This window comes from Sparus aurata, chromosome 23 (genome assembly GCF_900880675.1).
Source record: "Sparus aurata chromosome 23, fSpaAur1.1, whole genome shotgun sequence".
NCBI classification, from domain to species: Eukaryota; Metazoa; Chordata; class Actinopteri; order Spariformes; family Sparidae; genus Sparus; species Sparus aurata.
The window spans coordinates 13,220,991-13,248,459 of NC_044209.1; the positions used below are offsets into that span (position 1 = coordinate 13,220,991).

Sequence of the window (27,469 nt, forward strand, 5' to 3'; positions counted from 1 at the left end):
CTTGTAGATCTGCTATTTTCACAACTTATGTGTGACACTCTTGTATGATGAAGTAGGGCATCAATTCATGAAAAAACAGCTGAAATGTGCTGATATTCTATACCTTGTGGTTTTGTACACTTGAATTGTTCAATAAAAAAAAATAAAAGTGACAACGAATTTGTCTTCAAAATAAGAGCTTTACATTGCACCCTATTTGAGTTTGGAACTGGGGTCTTAGCGGGGGACTTTTAATTTGAAAGTAGCGACCGTTCCTAGCTTGCTGCTACAACAGTAAGTGAACAACGAAGACAGAGACCGAGGAGACGCTAGCATCTCCCAGGTCTCAGCGGCTGTCCAGTTGCTCCACGAACATTAAGCAGAAATGTCATGCATTTTGAACGTCTGACAGACCACCCACTAACATTTACATCCATTCTCGTCTCGTCAACGAAAACTCATACACGTCTCGTCATGTTTTAGTCATGTTTATCTCGTCACTGTCTCGTTATCGTCATGAAAAAAAGGGGCGTCAACGAAATAATTTCGTCCTCGTCATCGTTGACGAAAACAACACTGGCTGCAGCAGACTGAGGTATTCAATTATATTGTCCAGCTCACATCACCTTTGTTGGCAATTTATATATAATAACAAAAGCAACTGTAGTAATCAATTAATTAATGAATCTTGCAATTATAATAAAATTTGTTTTTTATGATCCTGGAATTTACATTATTACATTAATCAAAGAATTTAAGCCATTATGAATCATTATTTGACTCAAGTTTATATCAACCAATCTGCTGGATGCTTTGACAAAACTATATTGAAATAGAAAAATCTAATTTTCCAATTTGACTTTTAAAGCAGAATGAGATGTAGGAGGAGCTTCCTGTAAACAAACTCTCACAGTGATCCAGTTGGCATCATATTTAAAGAGGTTTTGATGGATTTGAAAAACAGAAGCACACTTTGAACATGGCTTACAGAAAGCTGACACTCCTGGTTGTTGCTCTGTTTGTTTCCACTTGTGCTGAAGGTCAGACCATAACAGAGTCTGAACCAGCAGTTAAAAGACCCCGAGAGTCCCACAGACTCACCTGCACAACATCTGGAATTAACTTTAGAGCTCAGTCTGGAACTGGATCAGACAGGCTCCTGGAAAAGGACTGGAGTGGGTCGCACTTGTACACACAGCTAGTTCTCCTATCTATTACTCCCAGTCAGTCAAGGGTAGATTCACCATCTCCAGAGATGACTCCAGCAGTAAAGTCTACCTACAGATGAACAGTCTGAAGACTGAGGACACAGCAGTGTATTACTGTGCAAGAAGAGACACAGTGAGAGACAATAACAGGAGAGTCATACAAAAACCACTTCCTCTTCTAATTGAGTTGTGCTGCACAAAGTCACAGAGAATTAGAACAGAAACAAAATGTCTGTTTTGTGTCTTTTTCATTGGAAGTAATTTTTAGTGGAGATGTAAAAACTCCAGGGGGAGAAACTTCTGATCATGAAAGAATGTTTTTTGGTTTTGTGTCTCCTGTTTAATTTGTGTAATGACATTGTAACTTACTATCCCTTACACTTGCCCTACTTATACAGTATAATCATATCCTGGGTGTCTGGAGGTACAGAAAATAGAATTGAGACTCTCCTGATAATAAATAATGAGATAAGAGATGATAAACGGCATACCAGCACCAAACCAGCACTGACCAGCATAGACCAGCGTGGAAATCAGGCTGGTCTATGCTGGTTTTTTCAGCACTGCAGTGCAAAACAGTTCACAAAACAACTTCAAGCTGCGACTCCTTGTAACAGGACAGTTGATGCTCCTTTTATATCCTGTCGGTGTCCTTCTCTATGCAAAGTGAACTTCCTCACAGTCTGCTATAAAGACTTGATATCATGCTGTCAGCTGCAGCAGAAGAAGAGAAGCTCCCATCAGATCACCTTCAATACCAACCATGTTCTCTGTAGCTCTGCTGCTGCTGCTGCTGCTGGCTGCTGGATCCTGTGAGTCTCACTGAGGCAGAGACACTGACAGTATGATCACAGCACACTGACTGTTCACTGTTATTACACTCATTCAATATTCAACATGTTTTCCTCCACAGGTGTGAAGTGTGAACAGTTGACACAGCCAGCCTCTGTGACTGTGCAGCCAGGTCAATGTCTGACCATCACCTGTCAGGTCTCTTATTCTGTTAGCAGCTATGCTACAGCTTGGATCAGACAGCCTGCAGGGAAAGGACTGGAGTGGATTGGGATTGCACGTGTTGGATACAGAACAGACTACAAAGATTCACTAAAGAACAAGTTCAGTATCGATTTAGACTCTTCCAGCAACACAGTGACTCTAAATGGACAGAATGTGCAGTCTGAAGACACTGCTGTGTATTACTGTGCCAGACAGCCACAGTGAGAGACAATAATAGGAGAGTCATACAAAAACGTCTTCCTCTATTTACCACCACTGGAAACATTCAGTTCTCCTAGTATCACTTTTTTGTGCATAACTGTCAGTCATGAAAATTCAGAGTTGTAACGCAATATTGAATTCTTATTTTATCTAAACTGAAATGTCAAATTCAGTTGCATATTTTTCACACAGTCATGAAAATTACCTTGTTTTGCCATCCAAGACCTCCCAGAAAACTTCTGAAATTAAGAAATTGTGTAACTTTTAAAAAGTTATTAAACTAATAAAATCCTGTTAAAGCAGTGTAGCCCGTGAAATTAGAAGCCAGACAGCACACATTTACTTCTGGGGTTTGTTTAGATGCAAGTGTATTGCTGACAAAAAAATTGGAACATGTTAACAGTGTCACCGTTTGTGGCAGCCTTTTACCAAAATAATGAACACAAAATTTACAAAATACAAAATACAAAAATACACAAAATACAGCAGTATGGCTAATGACCAGGGGTGGTCCTAGACCATTTGGTGCCCTCTGCAGGCTTGACTGATCCCCACTTGACTGCGCCCCATCCCCATGAGAAGAACAGGGCCAGGCTGGAAGCGGGCGAGGAGCTTGAGATAAACATGCGGGAATGAGTTATCAGCAAACGGGCATGCCATGAGAGAGTGTCCCGTAATATGATCAGGGCAATGGAGAAACAAATGTACGAGTGACAGCAGAGATGAGGAGTTTGCCACGAGTGCTCTTTTCCTCCGCTGCAACAACTTGCAGAAGACAACTATTGTCCAAAATGATGCCAGAGAATTCACAGAAAAGCTTGCGAAGTTTGTGACATTTTCATCCCGGATTTTTGAGAGGAAGGAATTAAACGCCTGTCCCAAATTGCCGCCTGGTCCGAAATAAACGTCTGGTCTGTTAAGTGATTGAAACAAATAAATGCCCCGGCTATTATTAATTTTCCCTTCGGTGTGAGAGACACTATTGTGACCGCGGTGGGAATGTTTTATAAAAAATATAAAAGAAAAAAAATCTACATCTTTGTTATAACTTGGACGATAAAAATAAGCATTTTCTGTTTATCTGTGCAGTATTGATTTAGTTCGGGAAATTCCGAGACCGCGATAAAACATTACCGTCAGCTCAGACTTCACTCATCTGGGACTAGAAAATCCTTTCTGTTGCTAGGTCGTTACTATGGGTTGGATTATTTGCTGGAGTGGTAAACTACGTTCCATTACACATATGAGTCTACTAATGTGACTGATTTTGCTCAGTTATTAGTCAGACCCCATGTGTTTCCATGGAAACATGACGCACACTCACAAAAACCATTCAAATTTGAGAACAAATTGTCCATCAACATGGACATATTTTGATTATACATTTTATTTTTGTTGGTATTAGTTGTATAATTGCAATATTACCCTCGAGGGTGTGCTTTAACGTCATTTGAGCACTTCAGTGCTGCTTGCGGACCGCATCACTGTCGTGCTCAAATGACATTAAAGCATACCCTCGAGGGTAATATTGCTTAAACGTGATCCTTTCACCATTGACTAAGGTGAAGTACTGGTGGTGGCAACTTCTTCCAACATCTCACAGAGGAAAGATGAAATCAGCTGATACATGATACAGCCTTCTCCGAACCAACTCATCAGGTTCTCATCAGGTCTGTTACATGAAGAGGCCAGTCAGCAGGATCAGCTGAAGGTGAATTGCCAGTGTTTGCTGCATCTAGAGGGCACATGAAGCACACTTTCTCACCTTGTATTCATGATAACTTACTACACACACACACACACACACACACAAGATATAGAATAAATATAGTGTCAGTGTAATGCTATTGTGTGACTGCAGCATAAAGCAGAACCTGATATTTTTTAACATCCTTGAGCCAACTGAGATGAATAAAACAGGACAGATAAGTTATTGTTAAACATTTTTACATTCATCAGGAACACACCTGAGACACACCAAGTGTGGAATCGGTGGTGCAATCAATATGAGCAGCTTGCACTCACGTGGACATCCAGGCTCAATGGTTAGAGGCAGGGTGAGGTTGGCAGGAAGAGCAGCATGCTCTTGTAGTGTCTCCTCTGGTGGCTCTAGGTCCATAAACATAGAGAGTTTAAACGATGCAGAACCAAAGACACACAAAACACATGCAACAAAAAAATGCTGCAAACAACAAAATGTGTTCCTGTAGCTAGACCAAACTAGCATATCCACCGAGTGTGCACTTAACAGGCTTAACAGGCTATTGTAAGGCTCATGGCTCATGACAGGCTGTAACATGGACATGTACATTATGAACATAAACACGAAAATGCTGGATTACGTTTCCGTCTCCGCCAGTGAGGGAGTAAGTGCACGCTCGATGGATTGACTAGTTTGGTCAAGCTACCGGAAGACACGGCAGGTAAGTATTTCCTTGCACAAACACACTGTTTTAACTACTTTTATTCAGTTTGAGTCATACACGCTACAGTGCTGTGTTGTAAGATGTCTGCTGATGTTGCATAACTTTTGGTGTGAGATGTGGAGCATGTTAAGACGCTTAAAACCCAGTGTAAAGTTCTGACCCCATGCTGTTAGCGTTCAATGCTAAATCTCCGTTCACGGAGCTCTGTAATGGTTGGACCAAATGTGTTCGCGTCTTCGGTAGTGGCAAGTCAAGGGTAGCTTGAGCAATGAAGCTGCATGTTTAAATCGACCGAAGTTCTCCTTTAATGTGTCAGATGTCTGAACAAAGAATAAGATGTCTGTGTTTATGGAATAAATGTCATTGTGTTGTTAATACTGACTGACATTTTACATAAACTAAAACATGTTAGACTCTTGAACATTAATTCAAAAATGTTGATAAATATCTCCAGTCCAGCTGTTTCCTCCCTGTGAGGAGGAGTCAATGCAAAACTCAGATGTCTTCCTCCTCTACTTATCTGACTGCAGAGAGGATGACAGAGAACAGTGGACACACAGTTTAACATGATGGACTATAGGACAGGACTGCTGCTGTTAACTGTCTGCTGGGCAGGTGAACATCTACACTGATTTTCATAACTTTTATTTGTGCTGCCAAGGCAATGACACACATATTTTATTTTTTGTCTCAACAGGTGTTGATGGTCAGACTCTGACAGAATCTGAACCAGTGGTTAAAAGGCCTGGATTCACATTCAGCAGCCAATACATGCACTGGATCAGACAGGCTCCTGGAAAAGGACTGGAATGGCTTGCTCGGATCTATACTGCTAGTGGCAGCACTTACTACTCTGAGTCAATCAAAGGCTGGTTTACCATCTCCAGAGACAACAGCAGACAGCAGGTGTATCTGCAGATGAACAGTCTGAAGACTGAAGATTCTGCTGTTTATTATTGTGCTCGAGAGACACAGTGACTGGAGTTGTTGAGCAGCTGTACAAAAACCTACAGAACTCATCTTTACTGAGTTGAAGGAGCCCAAGCATGAAGTATTTTATATCATACATAATTATATTATAATTTTAGATCTTTTCCTGAGAAATGTTGATAGTAAACATTAAATGAACCAAAACACAATAAAGGCCAAAAGACAGCACGATAATGTGGTCACTGAAATAAAACTACAAAATTAAACTTTTCTACACATTTATAAGCAATGATGTCTCCGAATTTTGTGGAATCCAAATTAGTAGTCAGATGACAAATAATGTTACAGTTTCTTTCAAAAAGTCACTAGAGGGCAGTCAGTAACAAATGTGTCTCTCCTCTGTTACTTGAAGGAGACTCTGTGTTGTCATTAATATTCACTGACTGACTCTCAACACTCAGATGTAGTTGTTGCACTAATAAAGGGAGATAAAGACACATTCAGCAATGAAAAAATAAAAGGAATATAATTAATTTAATTTCAAGTCATTCATAGTTTATTCAAATTTTCTTCTTTTTTTCATTTGGAACTTCATTCAAATGTTCAGTTACAATAACACTGAATGTATAGTGGAGAAAAATGTGTTTTAAAAGTCATCTAGATAAAGAATTGAATAAGAAAAATTATTTTGGACTAAATGAGGTTTTCTTTCCCCTAATGTTTGAGAAAGGTATGCCTCATGAGCACTTCAAAAGAAGTTTCAGAAAATCAACATAACAACAAAAGAAACAACATTTGTTGCCATTTTGAATAGAATATCCCCTTTAGTGGCACTGTGCAATTGATCAAATGTTGTGAAATTCTTCATTTGTGGCTTCATAATGAAGGTCAACCAATTTTAATCATGTGCTTGTCAACCAGTTGCACAAATTGTACTGAAACATGAAAAGGTTCTGTTGGAGCAATGACTTATAAACAATGAACATTCAGTTCACCAGTTTCACCAAACAGTAACTGAGATCCAAGTCAAATTCAGTTCTGTGAGGAGGAGTCAATGCAAAACTCAGATGTCTTCCTCCTCTACTTATCTGACTGCAGAGAGGATGACAGAAAACAGTGGACACACAGTTTAACATGATGGACTATAGGACAGGACTGCTGCTGTTAACTGTCTGCTGGGCAGGTGAACGTTTACAAAGGTCTTAATTTTAGATTACTTCTATTTGTGCTGCCAAGCCAATGACATGCATTTTTTATTTTTTTGTCTCAGCAGGTGTTGATGGTCAGACTCTGACAGAATCTGAACCAGTGGTTAAAAGGCCTGGAGAATCTCACAGATTGACCTGTACAGCATCTGGATTCACATTCAGCAGCTCTCCTATGAACTGGATCAGACAGGCTCCTGGAAAAGGACTGGAGTGGATCGCGTTTATACACACAGGCAGTTCTCGCATTTATTACTCCCAGTCAGTCAAGGGTAGATTCACCATCTCCAGAGATGATTCCAGCAGTAAACTCTACCTACAGATGAACAGTCTGAAGACTGAGGACACAGCGGTGTATTACTGTGCCAGAGAGACACAGTGAGAGACAATAACAGGAGAGTCATACAAAAACTACTTCCTCTATTTACCACTACAAATGAGAACACTCACCTTTTTCAATATCACATCAATTCTAATACTGCTTGAGCTTTACAATGTTAAAGTCAAATGTCATCTTTATATACTTAACTCAGATACAATGCACTAAATCACAGAGAAAACATAATTTTTATTGTGTAACAGAACTTTCATTTCCAAACTGATCCCTTGACAAACCTGCAGATTTATGTCAGAGTGGAAAAATATGATTTCCTCGAGTTAATGTGTAGTTTGTATTCAATTAAATAAAAATTCTGCGTTTTTCAGATCCCTCAAAGTAATAATCAGTGGTTGCATCCCCAGACCACATCTGCATGTCTATCTATCCTTGGGCAAAATACTGAACAAATTGCTCCTGATGGCTTTTTCATTGGTGTGTGTGTGTGTGTGTGTGTTTGTGTGTGTGAGTGTGAGTGTGTGAATGACTTTGGATAAGAAGGGCTGTATCGCTCCAGATGAGCATGTTGGAACCTTGCATGGCTGCTTCTGCAGTCAGCTTTTGAATGTGTTTCTAGGAATGAGTGAATGTGACAAGTGTTGTAAATTTGATGATTTACTAGACAAGTGCTTTATATTCATAACTACAGACCATTAAATACATGAATTTAGCTGAAAAGAGAAAGAAGCTGAAAAACATTTGATCAGACAGCTTTATTAGAACATGATTAGAAAGTGATCCGTCCACATAAATATAAGTATATATATTCCAAACACTGGTTCATGGTATGATGTAGTGAGATGACAATAATATGATTTTCACAAATGCTAAAAGATGCTGGTGATCAGAATAAAACTGTAGATTATCTACATTATTATTCTCATGTGCTGCCCATTATAGTACAATAAAGGAAATACTGACATCGCCTTGATGTAGGAGTGATAATTCTGAACATTTGAAGACATCCTCATGATGTCAGTGTTTCGGTTGTCAGAACATTTTCTTATGTTTGGAGTTGTTCTAGTGTTGACACTTATAGAAAATTTAAATTTAACACTTGTCAGTGAAATATCAATACAGCAGACTAGGAGAGTAGACTCTTGGACTTTAATCCTCCAGTTTCATTAAATATCTCCAGTCCAGCTGTTTTCTCTCTGTGAGGAGGAGTCAATGCAAAACTCAGATGTCTTCCTCCTCTACTTATCTGACTGCAGAGAGGATGACAGAGAACAGTGGACACACAGTTTAACATGATGGACTATAGGACAGGACTGCTGCTGTTAACTGTCTGCTGGGCAGGTGAACATCTACACTGATTTTCATTTCACCTATTTTCATTGTCAATGGGAACGTCACTCATTATATGTGTAACTGTTTTGCCTTGACAGGTGTTGATGGTCAGACTCTGACAGAATCTGAACCAGTGGTTAAAAGGCCTGGAGCATCTCACAGATTGACCTGTACAGCCTCTGGATTCACATTCAGCAGCTATCATATGAACTGGATCAGACAGGCTCCTGGAGAAGGACTGGAATGGCTTGCTGGGATCTATACTGGTAGTGGCGGCACTTACTACTCTGAGTCATTCAAAGGCCGGTTTACCATCTCCAGAGACAACAGCAGACAGCAGGTGTATCTGCAGATGAACAGTCTGAAGACTGAAGATTCTGCTGTTTATTATTGTACTCGAGACTCACAGTGACTGGAGTTGTTGAGCAGCTGTACAAAAACCTACAGAACTCATCTTTACTGGGCTGAAGGAGACAAAGCATGAAGTATTTTATATCATACACAATTATATTATCATTTTAAATCTATTCCAGAGAAATATTGATAGCAAACATTAAATGAAACACAAGACAATAAAGAGTATTTGTTGATGAATGGCACAACAATGTGGTCACTGAAATAAAACTACTACAAATGTAAACATTTCTAAACATTAAGAGGCAATAATGTTTCTGAATTTTATGGAATCTAAATGAGTCATAATATAAATGCAGCCACTTTCATTCAGATATATTCAGATGTATGTCATTGATGCACTAAGCTCAATCACTGAGTTGGATACAGCTTCAGTAAGTTGAGGATTTTGGTCACTTTTTTCAAAAGGTTAATGCATTTCAGTCTGGGATATTATAAACCAAGATAAGTGAAATCATTTGAGTTTTGAAGGATAAGATATTAATCTCTCGCTTTTAAAGAGTATCAGAGAAATAAAGATCCCATAAAATATTTTGTGTCCTCTGTTATTCTAATTTCCCTAGGCTACATAAATGTGAAAAATAATGTTAGTTTCTTTCATAAAATCACTAGAGGGCAGTCAGTGACAAGTTTGTCTCTCCTCTGTTACTTAAAGGAGACTCTGTGTTCTCATTAATATTAACTGACTGACTCTCAACACTCAGATGTAGTTTTTGCATTTTGTCTCACAGGTTTCAGTTCCTGAGCAGCTGTTTTCCTCTCGAGGCTCCAAGTTTTTCTGTATGTCTTCAAACATCTGCTGACACTGAAATGATTAAAAACCTTTCATGCCATCAGCAGCATCAGACAGAAGTTTTCATTCTGTTTACATGATGCTGTCTGCTGTCACTTTGCTGCAAATACAGGAAGAACACTAAGTGATCAAATGCTGCAATAACAACAAGCTGTTCTTTACATTTGAAGTTAATCTTTAATAAGATGTAGGAGGTGCTGACAGTGTCGTTTCTGGGCTGTCTTCCTGAAAGGTGTTGGCGTGTAGTTCGATGATAAAAGAATTCTGCGGAGGCAAGACTGGGTGGTATGATAGAGCAATCTTTATTGAAACAGATCTCAAATGCCTGCATCCAAACAGAGTGCGGCCGCACGTCTGGTATTCTCAAATCTATGGCAAAGTAATGCCAAACGCTTTGCCCTCAGAAAACGCCTTCGATCTTAGAAATTCTACCAAAAACCACCACCTTTCTCTGGTGTGGGGCCTTTTTTAAAGTCTATTTTCCATACCCGCCTACTTCTCCTAATTGGTCACTTTGGTGGATTAAAGGTTCATCTATCCAATGGGAAAGAAGAGAAGGATGGGTCTGCCTCACGCCCCCTATGAAATAACTCTTGTGTGTGTTACTTAACTTTGCTGATGTCAGTTAAAGTGGACAGGATGGTCTCTCTATACTTAGATGACAATGTATAGTTGAGTCATCTTCGAACCTCTGGTGTGGACCCTTTCCTGTAGCTTATTTCTGATGCCCACCTCTGAGCTGATCAGGGCTCCTAGTCATGGGGACCCCTGTCCTGTCATATTTCCACAGTTGTCTAACAGGGAGCATCTGGTCCTGTCCCATCCTGTCTTCTCCCTATTCACTATTGTCTTAGAACCCAGGATGTGTAAGAAAAACACAGACACTACAACAGTAAATACATTCTCTCAGGAAAACAGCTCACATCTATCTATAATACAAGGAATCTCTGTCTGTCTGTCTGTCTGTGTGTGTGTGTGTGTGTGTGTGTTCCTCAAATATCTCTGCAGATCAGGATCAGACTGACCTGAGACTTTCAACATGGCTGCTGCGTGGTTCAGTGGTGTGCAATAAGCATTTGCTTGTACTGCAATGATAGCGCAGGGTTCTCCCCAGACGGTGGAACTAGGTCAGCGCCGCTATACTCCGCGCGTCCGTCCGTCCGTCCGCCGGTTGACGGCTAGGAGCTCCCGGCTGACGGCGATGAGCGTCCGTGTCCGTCCCCCGGCTGACAGAGTTGATGACCGTCTGTCCGTCCGTCCGTCCGTCCGTGTCTTCCCCCCCCCGGGACTGACGTTGTCGAGCGTTTGCCCCCCCCCCCCCCCCGGACAGATGGGGCGCCGCTACACTAAAAATTTCTGGGGAGAACCCTTTACCCTTTTACAAATTCTGCAAGCATTGTCCACCGGAGCCACCACAGTCACGCGGGCACCAGAGCCAACCACTGCAGAGCTCAAGCCCACGACATACCTTAAAAAACAAGCAGATTTATACCTGCAGCGGCGTGAGCTGGACCGGGATTTTGCCGGCGGTTCGGTTCGGTTCTGTGCATCTAAACTGACTGTTGTGGATTAATGAGATTAAACAAGTCCAAGTCTGTTCGGGTCTGAGGAGATCCGGAGATGCGCGGCCAACAAAGTGGGACCGGAATCTGTGGATGTTTGTGTGTAGCTAGCGCTAGCCGTGCTAGCCGCTAGCTAGCGCTAGCTACACGGCCCACTGCCCGAGTCGACGGAGCGGACGCACTGGCACGTCCAAAACCGGATTTAGGGTAAATAATGTCCAACACGCCTTTTCGCGAACATTGCCGTTACGTTTGCTTTGTGTCTGGTGCAGGAAGAAACAGTAAAAATGTGCTTTTGTCACAAGCGGATTTATACCTGCAGCGGCGCGAGCTGGACCGGGATTTTGCCGGCGGTTCGGTCCCATTCTGTTCTGTTCTGTTCATCTAAACTGACTGTTGTGGATTATAATGAGATCAGACAAGTCCAGACTGAGTCTGTTGGGGTCTGAGGAGATCCGGAGACGCGCGGTCAATAAAGTGGGATCGGAATCTGTGGATGTTGGTGTGTAGCTAGCTGCTAGCCGCTAGCTGACCCACACGGCCTAACGTTACCTACCGAGTTGACGGAGCGGGCGCACCGTCACGTCCAAAACCGGATTTAGGGTAAATGATGTCCAACACACTTTTTCGCGAACATTGCCGTTACGTTTGCTTTATGTCTGGTGCAGGAAGAAACAGTAAAAATGTGCTTTTGTCACGAAAGTGTCCAAGCAGCAAGTTTGGTTGTTGAGGAACAGGAAGATGTGGGAGGGACATCGGCGGATGATTGACAGCAGCAGTGATGTGTTGGAGACAGCGACAGAGATAGCGAGTTTTGAGAGTTGAGAGATTTGTGACATATAGCGTGTTTGGAGTGTATAGTTAGTGTGTTATGTAGTGTTTGGTGTAGTGTGTTTAGTGAGTAGTGGAGTCGTGTTGTGAGGCAAACCAAGGAGGAGACGGCTGAATGTGGAACAGGCAGGAATGAGCTGAGCCCTGAGCCTGAGGCATTGCCTGCATTTAAATGTAAATAGTTACACATAGCTTTGTAAATTTCAAAAACTTATACACCAATTTAGCAAACAGCAATTTATATTTGCATTATGACTAATGCAATTGGTGCATTAAACATATTTGTGGTTTTCACAGTAAAAAAACTAACTTTTTCTACTCTGATATTATGTTATTTTTTTGATTTTAGGTCCATAGTGTTAATATAGTACCTTAAAATGAAAAAATAACTGTACAGTCACACATGTGAGGTTGTGCTAAAAATAATTACACCAAGTAAGGCAAGGTAAATAGTTTTTAAGGTGACATATAATGGTATCATCAAAAGTAGTCAAAAACAGCCAATTATATCCCTGACGTCCCACCTTCAAACACAGCCTCATTTGGCCATCCATGAAAAAGCTACTTAACCTCCCACTTTTCTATAGAAATACATGCTTCCTACGGGCAATGCACTAGTCATATTTAAAGTGTTTTAATGATTTGAAAACATGCTGAACACACTGTAAACATGGCTTATAGAAAGCAACATTCTTGGTGGTTTCTCCTTTTGTTTCCATGACACATCATCATTAATATAGTAATGCTGATTTTAAAGAATATGTTTTCCATTATCTATGGTTCATGTAATATTCACAGTAAGAATAGTTGTGTAAAGCAGAGGTGATTTCCAGGCATGTTTTCACTCTGCAGATATAATAACAGTCAACAGACTCTTCTATTGGCTCCAGTCAGACCAACATTGATGCTTCATATGTTTGATTCTATGCAAACTAAGTGAGCTTCCTTGTTACTCAGCTATAAAAACTTCCCATCAGGCTGTCAGTGGAGTTCACAGCACGTCAGTTTCAACATCAACCATGTTTTCTGTAGCTCTGCTGCTGCTGTTGGCAGCTGGATGTGAGTCTCTCTGGATTTGTCAAAGTCAACAGTTCTTCTTTTGCAGTTTAACTTGATCATTTGTTACAAAACATTTGTTGTTTTTTTTAACAGGTGTGAAGTTTGAACAGTTGACACAGCCAGCCTCTGTGACTGTGCAGCCAGGTTAACGTCTGAACATCACCTGTCAGGTCTCTTATTCTGTTAGCAGCTATCGCACAAACTGGATCAGACAGCCTGCAGGGAAAGGACTGGAGTGGATTGGGAGTGCACGTGTTGGATACAGCACATACTACAAAGATCCACTAAAGAACAAGTTCAGTATCGATTTAGACTCTTCCAGTAACACAGTGACTCTAAATGGACAGAATGTGCAGTCTGAAGACACTGCTGTGTATTACTGTGCCAGAGAGCCACAGTGAGAGACAATAACAGGAGAGTCATACAAAAATGACTTCCTCTATTTACCTCCACTGGAAACATTCACTTGTCTCAGTATCACATTTGTCTGAGTAGCTGTCAGTCATGAATGTTCAGAGTTGTCACTCAATCTTTAATTCTTGCTTTATCTGACTGAAATGTTTAATATTCAATTCAATTACAAATGTGTCACACAAAAAGTAATGAAAAGAACTGTTTGGCCATCCAAGATCTCCCAAGAACCCCCCCCCAAAAAAGAGTAAAAGTCCTGTTTAAGGAGCATTCAAGTTTTTTTATCAAAACTTTTCTGCCCCATTTTCAAATTCTTATGAAAATATTTTATTACTTGTCTAACCTGTAATTTACAGTCCACATTAAATCACAAATAGTGATAGTTTAAGAAATCAAATTGTGTGCTCATAAGTCTTTAATGCATATAAGTTAGATTAATTTCAAAATTAAAAAAGAGAGTAAATGCAGCTGTATCTTTTACTGAATCAAGTTTTATGTCCTCAGTTGTATTGTTTATCAGATATTACAGTATCACACATTTCTATTATTGCTGTTTGTCCATTCATTCATAAACATGAACAAAATTGACCTTTTTATTTGTATTTGAGATGTTGTTTTATTGAAAGAACGAAACACAGTTAAGCAGATTCTGCATTAAACACTGAACAGATTCCAGGCAGATAATCAGCAAACTTAAGTCCAGATCAAGATTTATATAAGAAAATAGGTTATTTAGTTTAGTTTATAGAGAATTCACTGTGTCCTTCTGGCAGTCATCAGACAAATAGAACAAAACATTATTCTATGACGAGAAAGTCAAAAATAAATAGCTGTCCGGTAAGGTACAACTAGTAGGACAATGTATACGGACGAGCTATAAGCCACTCAGCATTCAATGATCCATTAATCAATTTTAGCTTTGTGGAATTCCATGTTTTGGTCATCAAACCTCCACCAGTTTCGGCTACTGTTCAAAGGTTAGACGAACAAAATGTTGTATTCAATAAAACGAATAACAGTGAAGGCTGCATGCTTGCTTGTGATTTATTGAGCCACATGATCGCTTTCTATTTAATGATGTTTTACAAAAGGACCTGACCTTGGAACATTTCTGGAATTTTCCCCAGAAGTCTGCTACTTATTTTGAATATAATTTTGAAATTACTTTATATCAAATAGCCATAATTCAAAACTACTGTTTACACGTTCTCTATTTACAAGTATTTTACATGACAATTTGTTGAAAAGCTTTTACAATGACGGTAATTCAGATGTTGAACCTGTGTCAGATGTCTATAGACTTCCAAAAGTTGTTCTGGCAAGAAGCTTTTCTTGCACATTCACAGACAAAAAAAAAATGAGTCAGAGGTTCAGATACTGAACCTGTTATGGACATCAATAGACATCCATTCTACAGTTTCACCAAACAGTAACTGATATATGAGTCAAATACGGTTCCTCTCTGTGAGGAGGAGTCAATGCAAAACTCAGATGTCTTCCTCCTCTACTTATCTGACTGCAGAGAGGATGACAGAGAACAGTGGACACACAGTTTAACATGATGGACTATAGGACAGGACTGCTGCTGTTACCTGTCTGCTGGGCAGGTGAACACCTACACTGATCTACAGTTGTAGTGGCCTTAAAAATGGTTCGAGCTCAAAGCACCTTACTACTGTATGTTCATTTTTGTCTCAACAGGTGGTAATGGTCAGACTCTGACAGAATCTGAACCAGTGGTTAAAGGGCCTGGAGAATCTCACAGATTGACCTGTACAGCCTCTGGATTCACATTCATCAGCTACAATATGAACTGGATCAGACAGGCTCCTGGAAAAGGACTGGAGTGGATCGCATTCACTTATACTGATGACAGCGGCCAATTCTACTCTGAGTCAGTCAAAGGCCGGTTTACCATCTCGAGAGACGACAGCAGACAGCAGGTGTATCTGCAGATGAACAGTCTGAAAACTGAAGATTCTGCTGTTTATGATTGTGCTCGAGAGCCACAGTGACACAGGAAGGAGCAACACTGTACAAAAACTCAACATGTCAGAACAATTCAAAACTTTACTTTCAGCTTTTTGACAATTACTGAAATAAACTTCAGATAAACGAACATAATACAAGGGTTAAGCAAATATAACCAAAAAATAGTTATAGATTACAGCTTTATATACTGTCTTTATGTCAGTGTGTTTCCATCTGACTTGATAAAGTTTTGTAAAGAATAAAAAAAAAAATTAATAACTAACATCATTAAAATCATATGAACATTGTCTTACATGCAGGTCAAAATGAATTTTCACAACTTCTAGCCGTGACTTCTCGTAAAAGGACAGTTGATTCTCCTTTTATATCCTGTCAGTGTCCTTCTCTATGCAAAGTGAACCTCATCACAGTCTGCTATAAAGACTTGATATCATGCTGTCAGCTGCAGCAGAAGAAGAGAAGCTCCCATCAGATCACCTTCAATACTAACCATGTTCTCTGTAGCTCTGCTGCTGCTGCTGGCTGCTGGATCCTGTGAGTCTCACTGAGGCAGAGACACTGACAGTATGATCACAGCACACTGACTGTTCACTCTTATTACACTCATTCAATATTCAACATGTTTTCCTCCACAGGTGTGAAGTGTGAACAGTTGACACAGCCACCCTCTGTGACTGTGCAGCCAGGTCAACGTCTGACCATCACCTGTCAGGTCTCTTATTCTGTTAGTAGTCATCACACACACTGGATCAGGCAGCCTGCAGGGAAAGGACTGGAGTGGATTGGAGGCGCACGTGTGGGATATAGCACATACCTCAAGGATTCACTAAAGAATTCACTAAATGGACAGAATGTGCAGTCTGAAGACACTGCTGTGTATTACTGTGCCAGAGAGCCACAATAACACAAACCATCGGTAGACCTGAACAAAAACCCCTCAGTGCCTGAACACTTGTAACATGAAGCCACCAGAGGAGGAGCCCTCAGACCACTAATGATTTCAACACCTGTTCACTGGTACAGTAAAGAGAGAAAGAGTCCACAGATTTTAGTAAAAGGATCTTAATTCGATTTGATAGCAACAACTTAAATAATTGGACTTCATAAGGTGAGATTCATTATTGTACACAGTTAAAAACAAATAACACTTTTATACATTTTCATACATAATAAAGACAAGTAATGAAAAAAAATCAGTTGACATCTTGAAGACGCTGAAAATTATTTTTTTCTCAATTAGATAACATTTAAAAAAGCTGCTTTAAACAGTTAATCAGGAGCTTTCAGCTAACTTCTTGGAGCCTACAAACGAAACACAGTGTGTTCATAACAATCCAACATGTGTTTGGCATTGATTTAAGTTCCATCCACTCTTTTGAAGAGAAATGCCTGAATATTTAGTTTTTATTTTGATTCATTTAAATATACTTGAGTCAGCTGATTTACTGTAACAGTCTGGACAGTCTTTGACCATCACCTGTCAGGTCTCTGGTTATTCTTTGACTGATGACAGCTATGCAACAGGTTGGATCAGACAGTGTGAAGGAAACACGTTGGACTGGATTTCTCATCAGTGAGGTGGAGGAGACTTTTATCAAAATAATGCTCTGAAGAACAAGTTCAGCTACAGCAGAGGCACTTCTGCTAGAACAGTGACTCTAACAGGACAGAATCTGCAGCCTGAGGACACAGCTGTTTATTACTGTGTACGTCGGCCCACAGTGATACAAACCACCAACAGACCTGCACAAATACCCAGAGACCATGTGACTCAACCATACACATGTTGTCAAATGCAAACATTAATATAGACAGTGCTGTCTGATGAGTTGCAAAAAAATTATCTATATGTAATTCACTGAATCATAGAGGCATTTTTTGTGACTGGTAGACGAAGAGTTGAGAATTTTAATGGTAGATCTTCATCAATTTCCTCTGCAGTCCGCAACAATACAGAAGAGACTTAGAGAAACTTAAATGTCCCTCAATACAAGATGCATGTGACATGTTTTATTAATAAATAAGATTAATAAATAATATTGCAATGCTGTGAAACACTCGGAAAACATTTTGTAACTTAACTTTCAGCTTTAACAGTATAGATTTCTTAACAAATACACAAATAGGATGCAATAGGATATGCAGGATTTGCCTGTTGTGATGTGGCCAAGCTGAAAAAAGCTCTGAGCCATTTAAAAATAAGATTATTTTTTCAAGACACCATCAGTTGACAGGACTGTTTTCTACAGTGTCTGCTGTTACTCTGCTTATGAAAATGTGTGTGTGTCACATGTTCCCTCTTTAAACCTGTAGAGGAGGTCTATGCAAAGTCTCCTCTTATAAACACACCATCAGTAACTTGTGACAGAGACCTGTGACAGACTGAGATATATTTGAAACACTGAGATCAGAGAGCTCTGAACTACAGTGTTTATCACAGAATGGAAAATACAATCATCTGGAGTTTATTATTTGTAGTTAGTATTCATGGTGAGAAAATTCATTCTGCTTTACTTCTTTTGTAAATGTCAAACCTGTGATTTACAAGTTTGTTGGATAATGATCACATTTTATTTGCTTCCAGGAGTTTGGAGTGAGATCAAACTGGTCCAGTCTCCCTCTGAGGTGAAAACACCTGGAGAGACAGTGAAGATGTCATGTGTCATATCTGGTTATAGCATGACGAGCAACTATCTTCACTGGATACGACAGAAGCCAGGGAAAACTCTGGAGTGGATTGGGAGGATGAACACAGGTTCAAACTCTGCTAGCTATGCCAGCTCCTTTCAAAGTGGTTTCCTCATGACTGAAGACGTGTCCAGCAGCACTCAGTACCTCGAGATCAGGAGCCTGACAGCAGAAGATTCTGCTGTTTACTTCTGTGCTCGAGAGACACAGTGACTGAAGACAGTGGAGCAGCTGCACAAAAACCTCCACAGACAACAAACATGTGATCTTCATGACATGCTCATCTTGATTTTGTTTAAAAAGTCCCTTGATTTAATACACCTTACAGATACCATATGATGTCATTCTTATTATCTTTATGATGTGACATTACTAAACTATAGGAAACTGTTGAAAGTAATTTGAAATGTCTTGGTATTCAGTATTTAAATGCAAATTTGAGTTACTGTGACATGACCTCAAACAGGCCGTTCATGCTCGAAAACCCTTCAACCCTTCAACCAATCTGCAAAGAAGAGTGGGCCAAAATTCCTCCACAGCCGCCAAGGGTGTCACAACCAGTGTTTAAGATCCTAAAATTACAGATGAAACTGTTTTGCATTTTACATTATAACATCAATCAAAGAATTGAAGCCATTATGTAGCTCATTTGACTCACGTTTATAACAACCAATCTGTTGGATGCTTTGACAAAAACATAATGAAACTGAGAAGTCACATTGTCTAAATTTACCCAGCAGCTCTTTGTAGACATGGAGGTACAGATGTGTTCAATCAGTAATTGTCAGATTGTTTAAATGCTGTTTTATTTTGCATTCAAACTGTTGAATTTGACTTTAAAAGCCGAATGGGATGTAGGAGGAGCCTCCTGTAAACAAACTCTCACAGTGATCCAGTTGGCATTATATTTAAAGAGGACTCATGGATTTGAAAACAGAAGCACACTTTGAACATGGCTTACAGAAAGCTGACACTCCTGGTTGTTGCTCTGTTTGTTTCCACTGGTGCTGAAGGTCAGACCATAACAGAGTCTGAACCAACAGTTAAAAGACCCGGAGAGTCCCACAGACTCAGCTGCACAACATCTGGATTTAACTTTAGAAGCTCAGTCTGGAACTGGATCAGACAGGCTCCTGGAAAAGGACTGGAGTGGATCGCTTATATAGACACAGCTAGTACTCCTATCTTTTACTCCCAGTCAGTCAAGGGTAGATTCACCATCTCCAGAGATGACTCCAGCAGTAAAGTCTACCTACAGATGAACAGTCTGAAGACTGAGGACACAGCAGTGTATTACTGTGCCAGAGAGACACAGTGAGAGACAATAACAGGAGAGTCATACAAAAACTACTTCCTCTTCTAGCTGAGTTGTGCTGCACAAAGTCACAGAGAATTAGAATAGAAACAAAAAGTCTGTTTTGTGTCTTTTTCATTGGAGGTAACGTTTAAAGGAGTTGTAAAACGTCCAGGAGGAGAAACTTCTAATCATGAAAGAACATTTTTTTGTTTTGTGTCTCCTGTTTTAATTTGTGTAACAATGTAACTTACTGTCCCTTATACTTGCCATACTGATACAGTATAAGCAGACTATGTGTGTCTGGAGGTACAGACAATAGAATGGAGACTCTCTCGATAATAATAATGAGTTAAGAGATAACATTGCTTAAGTGTTGCAAACACATTTTCTGGTGCCTTCCTGTCAGGTGACAATCTGTCTGATGTATGGCGTACTGTATAAAGCTGATGTGTTGACAGATCTGTGTTTGGAGTACATTTGAATCACTACCATTATTGCATCTATTTCATGTCGACTTGTATCCTTATTTCTGTTTTGCAAGTACAAGATGTCCTCTATATCTGAGCCCAACAGCTCTAAGTCTCATAAGACAAAGTTTTCTACAAAAATAAAAAGTACAACAAGTACAAATTTTACTGTTAAAATTTCCTGCTGCCCTGTTGACTATAAGTTCCAACACAGAGCTGACAGACCAGCACAGATGTAGAGATACTCTGTTAAGGGTAAAAGACATCCATCCAGAATCTTAATTGAGAAAAAGTATTTAACATGTTTTAACATGAAAACTGAGTGAAAGTACTCATATTCTATTCTCTTGCATTAAAATAGACCCTCATGCTTACCTCAAAGAAAAACAAAAAATAATGTGTCATCCACAGGATTTAGGTGTGTCTCTTACCTCTGAGCTTTGATAAAATCAAATAGACCTCAGATTGTCAGTCACTCTTAGTTCTTTGTTTCTCAATAATTTACATCAGGAAGGAGGGATAATAATAATCCATTTATTGATCATGTGTTCACACCTGCTGCTGCTTACAAGGAGTAGTAAAACTATTAACGTTGTCAAATTAAAATAAATCTGTACTCTCATGGCTTTGATTATTATTATTTGACAGTCGTGATGTGGGATAGGATTAAGATTTTCAGCATTTATTTAAGAAAAGGGGTTTGTTAGTTTCTTGGAGACTAACTGGAAATTCATCGTCTATCTTTGGAAATCATCACACAAATACAGTAAAAAATTATTCTTCATAAAGAAAGTCAAAAAGAAATGGTGAAAGTGTTCCGTTCAGTATCTCATGTAATGTACACGTATATTCATTATTCAGTTTTCAGCACACATCAGGGACAACATCCCTAAATCTGAGTGGTTGAAACTTACTAGTTTGTTCTCTTGTTTGTTCTTTCTTTCTTTCTTTCTTTCTTTCTTTCTTTCTTTCTTTCTTTCTGTAGTTTGCAAACTCCAAGAATCATTCATCAGATCTACTTCAAACTAGAAATAAAGTTGAAATAAACAGGGAGCTCCACTCTGTGCAGCTGCATGGGAGGGAATGAGGGCTCAACCCAAGTCACTGAGAAACACACACACACACACACACACAAACACACACACACACACACACACACACACACACACCAAGTCCCTGTTCATGCAACCTTGGCATCTATACGTGTCTGGGCATAGATGTGGATGTGGAGACGGTTTATTATGAAGGAACATGTTGTTACAGTCCCCCCTTTGAAACGCTAGAGGGCAGACAAGGACAGACTGCGTTTCAAATGCTTATCACATGGCTTTACATGAAACACATGGCAGGAAGTAAACCACTAAAACAAGAACAATCAATGATTTCATCTTTCAGTGAGTCTCTGTGATGGTTTCCTCACCCTGTCAACACATAAGCAATTCCGGTCAAATTGATATTCTAACTTCTTCAAGTGCTCATATGTGTGCGTGCGTCTTGTGTGTTGGTGCTGGTATGCTGGTGACCAGCAGCATGGGATGTGTCTACAACTTATTTCATATTGCAGAGTATGAGGAGGAGTGAAGTCTGCTGTGAAAGTCCAATACAGGACACAGAGTCAGTGAGGTTCAATCCTGCAAGATTTTGGGGTCATTTGAGGGCACAAACTGAAAATACTGCACTAAATATACAAAAATATAAATGCAACACTTTGTTTGTTGCTTCCGTTTCTCTCACAAGTTGAAGTAAACAATTTTATAAAGTTTGTCTTCTAATTACTTCTTTTAGATGTTGAGCACACATTTGTTAAAATCCAATAAGATAAGCCATCCAGCTGACAGGTGTGGCAAATCAAGATGCTGAATGAACAGGATCAGGGCCATGCAGAGACCTTTGGAGGGGCAGGTGCTCAAAGTTGAAAAGGGGCACATAGAGCCCGAATTGTAAACACCATACAGAAACATACCTTGCAATATAACCAGTTGAATGGTAGCAACCCATATTTATAAAGAATGTAACATGGAATCACAACATACCATATAATTGTCCACACCTCATTATATTTGTTAGTGACCAGTGCAAAATTAGTCTCTGTTTTACCTGACGCTGCAGGTCCCCTGAGTCTCAGTGAAGCCACCAGTATCTAGTTTTTGTGTTAGAGTTTATCACTGTGATGGACTGGGGGCCACTGTGATATAGAGCCGTACAAAAACCTAAGAGCACTAATCTTGTACTCTTTCATTCTTGTGATGGATGAAAAAGGCAGGACAAAATATTTCTGATTGGATCGTGAGGTAACTACCGCCTTTATTATTTTCAATTACCAGTAAGTAGATTTGTGGTAAAAGTTACTTTAAAAGTAGTTTTAAATCATTGTTAGCGCAGAGATGTAGATTGTATCTACCAGTAAATCTTTACTTTAATAACTGATTGAGAATAAACACAGAACACTTGCTCATAGGATGACACCACAACATGATACCGACTCGGATTTCTGTGTTTTTTAAACAATTAATGAGGTTTTAACCCATTTCTCTGGTACTTGAGGTTTTTGTTCAAGCAGTGAGTGCAGACGCAGCACTGTGATTACTTCGACTACTGGGGTAAAGGGACCAAAGTCACAGTATCATCAGGTAAGTCACTTTTAAACATAACTTAGTGACCTTTTTTTTTTTTTAAAAAAAAAGGTCACGTTTCTTAGCACAGCTGTTTCTTAGAAAGCGTTGAAAGAGTTATTTATTGCCACTGAATGCAGGAAGTGGTTTGAGTTTAAATTTACATGGACAATTCTGATGATTCTTTTTATTCAGATTATTATTCTAGACATTCTTTCTACAGTGTAATTTCACTATTTAGAACCATACCAGCATTAAAAAAAGGAAAATACATTTGACATAGTTTATATATTTTTCTGTGTTTAAATACAGGATCAGTACATGATTAAATTAAACATGTATCTATGAAAAGTGATAAAGACTTTAAAAATGCACAGTAGGTTCAGCTGTTAATCATCAGCAAAAATGATACAAATTTAGTATTTCATTCAAAAATGTCTACTACGGGTGTTCTAACTCGTTGATGATTTGTGTGATCCATTATATTTACATGATTATTTCATTTTTTATTCCTTCATTACAGTATCAATATACCGTATAGATATTTAAAGACAAACTGAGCTTTGTTCCTGCAAAATGGTAAAGAATGTTCATGATTTCCTCCAGTCCTCTGAATACGTTCAGTTTTAATAAATGAATAGGACAATGTAAGATTAAATAAAAAGAAGTTGCAACAATGTCAAAAAGACAGAAAGAAAATCTTAATTATCATGAGCTGGGTTTTAAGCATTTATTGAAGTATTTCACAGTTTCATGGTTAAATTCCTTATATCGTAATTATTTGTAAGATCATTTATTTAACATTGGAAAAAATCCGGGTCTCCATATTTTGATATTCAACCAATCATTAATCACATTATTCTCCACATAAATGGCTGTGTTATGTATGTGATATTGTACTTATGTGATTTTAAATTGAAAAAAATCCACTCTGTTTCATTTGGTTCAGTGCGACTCTTGGATATAAAATCACTGTTGGTTCTATCAAAAGAGAAACAGTAACATTGATCCAGTCTGTTTATCTGTGTGCTAAGCAGATAAACAAAAATGGGACATCATTTATTAAAACGTATTATGAATTGACATGATCTTTTCCGCAGATTCTGTCTCTCTTTAGTTTCATCATTCAAACTAATATCAGTCACAGTTGGTGTGGTGTTATCTTGGGGATGACTATTACCTGATCAAGCATTTTATAGTGAACCATAAGATGTAAAGTCAGGATTTTGAAGAAGATTTCAAATAAAAAAATTCTTTGCTGCTGGGAAAATCATCTGATGATAGCATCTTATCATGAACAATGATAATAAGAATGTTTATATTTTAGTATTGTATAGTGGTGATCGTCGCAACAAAGGAGCATGATATTCTCTCTGTCAGTGATGATAACTGGTTATACCAAAAGCTGTTGGTGAGCTGCATGTGTTATACACAGACATACGTATTAACATGTTTCCTCTTTCACAGGAGATACTGCCACAGCCCCGACTCTGTTTTCTTTGGTTCAATGCCAACCTGGGTCTGGTGATAGAATCACTGTTGGTTGTCTCGCACTTGACTTCTCACCAAGCAGTCTTACTTTCCAGTGGACCAATGCCCGTGGGACCAGCTTGAACTCTGTGGAATACCCTCCAGTTGAGAAAAACAATAAATACACAGAAGTCAGTTTGGTCGAATTGTCAAAGTCTGACTGGGATGCGATGCATTCTTTTAATTGTTCTGCAGGCTCCAGGAGTTTGATGCTGCAAAAACGTGTGTATAAGTAACATGCATCACCTTGTTCATTTTTATTAGATTTTTATCTTTTTAATAATTTTTTCTCTCATGATTACACTCACCTGTCTGGTTTTTTGTATTCTTAGCCTCATACCCTCCAAAGGTAACTTTGCTGTCTGTGCCAAGAGGAGATACTCAAGCCCTAGTGTGCACGATTGATTATTTTGCCCCAAAGGAATTGACAGTCAAATGGAAAAAGAATGCACATAATGTCTCTGGTACCACTGATTGGAAGCAAGAACAAACTGGAAATAAGTTTTCAGTTGTCAGTATCCTGAACGTCAAGAACACAGACTGGGACAACAGGGATGTTTACACGTGTGAGGTGACACACGCTGGAACACAATATATAAAGAAGGCCTCTAAAGGTACAGACCCACTACAGTCATTGTGTAATACTGTTGTTCTGTAACTCAATAGTGACATAATAGTACACAAATGTTAAGTAACATGTTGCTCTCTTTTATGTAGCTCCCATTACAGTGACACTGAACCAACCGAGTCCCAAAGAGATTTTCAGCAACAACCAGGTTAAGTTGGAGTGTGTCATTACTGGACAAGAGCAGAGTATTGTCGATAATACTAAAATCATGTGGCAAATTGATGGACAAGATGTGGCCGAAACACAGTCGCGCAGTGGCCAGTTTAGCAAAACCAGCACGATGACTCGCAATTACACTGAGTGGCAGGGAGTCACCAAAGTGCGCTGTTCTGCTGAAGGAAACGATATGACTCCAGTTGTTCAAGATCTGACTGTCCACAAGGGAGGTATGTCACAGAGTCACACGTCATAATTCATGTCTAGTGAACATCATCATCATAGTCATATATCAACCACTCTGTTAAACTGAGTATCTCTTTCAGATGGAGAGAGGCCAAAAGTAACAGTGCATGTCCCCCAAGACAACGACCTCCAAGAAGCTGACAGTGAGATCACCCTGGTGTGTCTGGTCACCAGTAGTAAGCTGCAGGATTACTACATCGCCTGGTCGGAGCATACTGGACAAGAGAAAGGCGAGTACACTGATGGCATCAACTCCCCACCACAGAAGACCAAAACTGGCTACTCAGTCACGAGTGTTTACACCATCACCAAGGAGAAGTGGAACACACATAAGGTCGGGTGCCACGTCTGGCCCGCTGGCAGCAATGTCCACATGGGCCCAAAAGAGGTGTTCAAGGCCCAGGGTAATTCGTTTGAATGTTGAATAGCAGATTCAGCTTTACGTGTGGTATTATGTGCTGGCGTGTTCTGTCCTTGTGTGTTGTCGCTGCCATGGAAACATGTGCGCGCCGTGATGTCACCGGTCTCTGTGATTGTGAAAACACAAGTCAACATGTCGATTTTAGTCTTCCCTTCTGTTTTGATGTCATCCTATTGTGTTTTAATCTGTCTGTGTCACAATGTCTAACAGCTGGAGATGTGTGCTGACTCTTTCAAATAAATGTTGCATGGAGACTCTTGTGTTACAAGTTCATAAATGACTTTGGGCTGAAAGGAACTGACTCACTGTAGTACACTGCACTGTGCCACGGTTTGGCTAGAGGAACATTTAAACATGATATGAGATCATATAGTGATGCAGATGATTCAAGTGTATACTATTCAAAAGAGACAAAGGCATCTTATCTCAATAAAAACACACACACACACGCATATATACACACATCTCATCTAACCTATACCTTCCTCTTCTTAGACATTGATCCAGGGTTAATGCCTTTTTCTCTGAGCTGCACAGACGATGCCGGTGAAGAGGATGAGTACAGCAGTCTGTGGTCCACAGCCTCCTCCTTCGTATTCCTCTTCATATCTTCTGTCTTCTATAGCGTGATACTGAGCCTGGTCAAGGTAAACATGCAGGAACTCTTCTGCAGTTCAGTTATACTAACTAAAGACTGTATAGGATAAAATAAGCATGTATACATCCACTGAAATGTTCTGTCGTTATGACGGACTGTCAACTTTTACCCCTGCAGTTCCAAGAAATGCATCCACTATAACTTAATACAATTAGAAACAACAGAGGCAGTAATAATGATAAAAAGGGCACATTTCTCCATCCGGCTACAATGAACCTCAGAGAAGAAAAAAAACGTCTATAACAGTTTTAATTTGCATTTTATACAGTGAAGTGGTGTGTAATGCAGCATTTCCAGTTCATTAGTACAGCCATGTTCGACTGATCAACACTTTTAATTTGAAGAGCATCTATAGAAAATGTGCTGGTTTGACTTTGACATTTGAATTTAACGAATTAAACGCATTACACGTACCATCTTTCAGTAACAAACCACAGGAAGTAAGAGTCCAGTTGTATGAGGATAAAGCTTTTCATGCAAGTTCTAAAGAAAAACATTTTGTCAGTATGAATCAGTGATACGGCCCAACAGCTGAGTCACCTGCACCACTTCTAAAGACACAGGTGTCAATTTTCCAGCTGGTTGATTGAAGTGATGAATCAGAACTTGTCAAACAATATGTATTTGACAAGTACACATGATATATTTTTTTACTTTATTTCTTATATGTATTTATTTTTTTCAGATGAAGAGACAGTGAATGACAAGATGGACACCACTGAGATGACTGCAGCTCTTCATTAGTTTTAGAAACATTTAACTTCAATCACTTCAGATATTTCATTTGAATTGATAATATACTGTTCATCTGCTAAATCAGAGGGTCATCATGAATTGTGATTAAGGTAACTGAAGATGGTTTTTGGCTGTGACCTGTATATAAATAAAAAAAAATGCATCTGCAGTTTAAACATTGTTTGTATAAATTAATGTGTGTACTGTTGGTACATTCTGATTACAGAAATTACCTGATTACTTTTCTTTAACACAGTAAGCGTAATTAAACGTGTGTTAGTGTAGTATTCACTTTTTAATAATATGTAAAATGTATATATACATACAAAAATAAACA

General features: G+C 39.3%; 2 protein-coding genes across 2 annotated transcripts in view; both read left to right on the forward strand.

The window, feature by feature from the left end:
- The window catches only part of LOC115575203 (immunoglobulin alpha-2 heavy chain), a 225,356-nt gene that overhangs the window by 140,717 nt on the left and 57,170 nt on the right, over positions 1–27,469 (forward strand). The window lies entirely within an intron of this gene.
- Positions 1,951–25,993, forward strand: LOC115576105 (immunoglobulin mu heavy chain-like). Its single transcript, XM_030408618.1, has 7 exons — positions 1,951–1,999; positions 2,101–2,406; positions 22,729–22,776; positions 24,229–24,510; positions 24,621–24,902; positions 25,006–25,302; positions 25,399–25,993. Exons 1-7 carry the CDS (start codon positions 1,951–1,953, stop codon positions 25,740–25,742), a joined length of 1,608 nt encoding a protein of 535 aa, XP_030264478.1. The 3' UTR covers positions 25,743–25,993.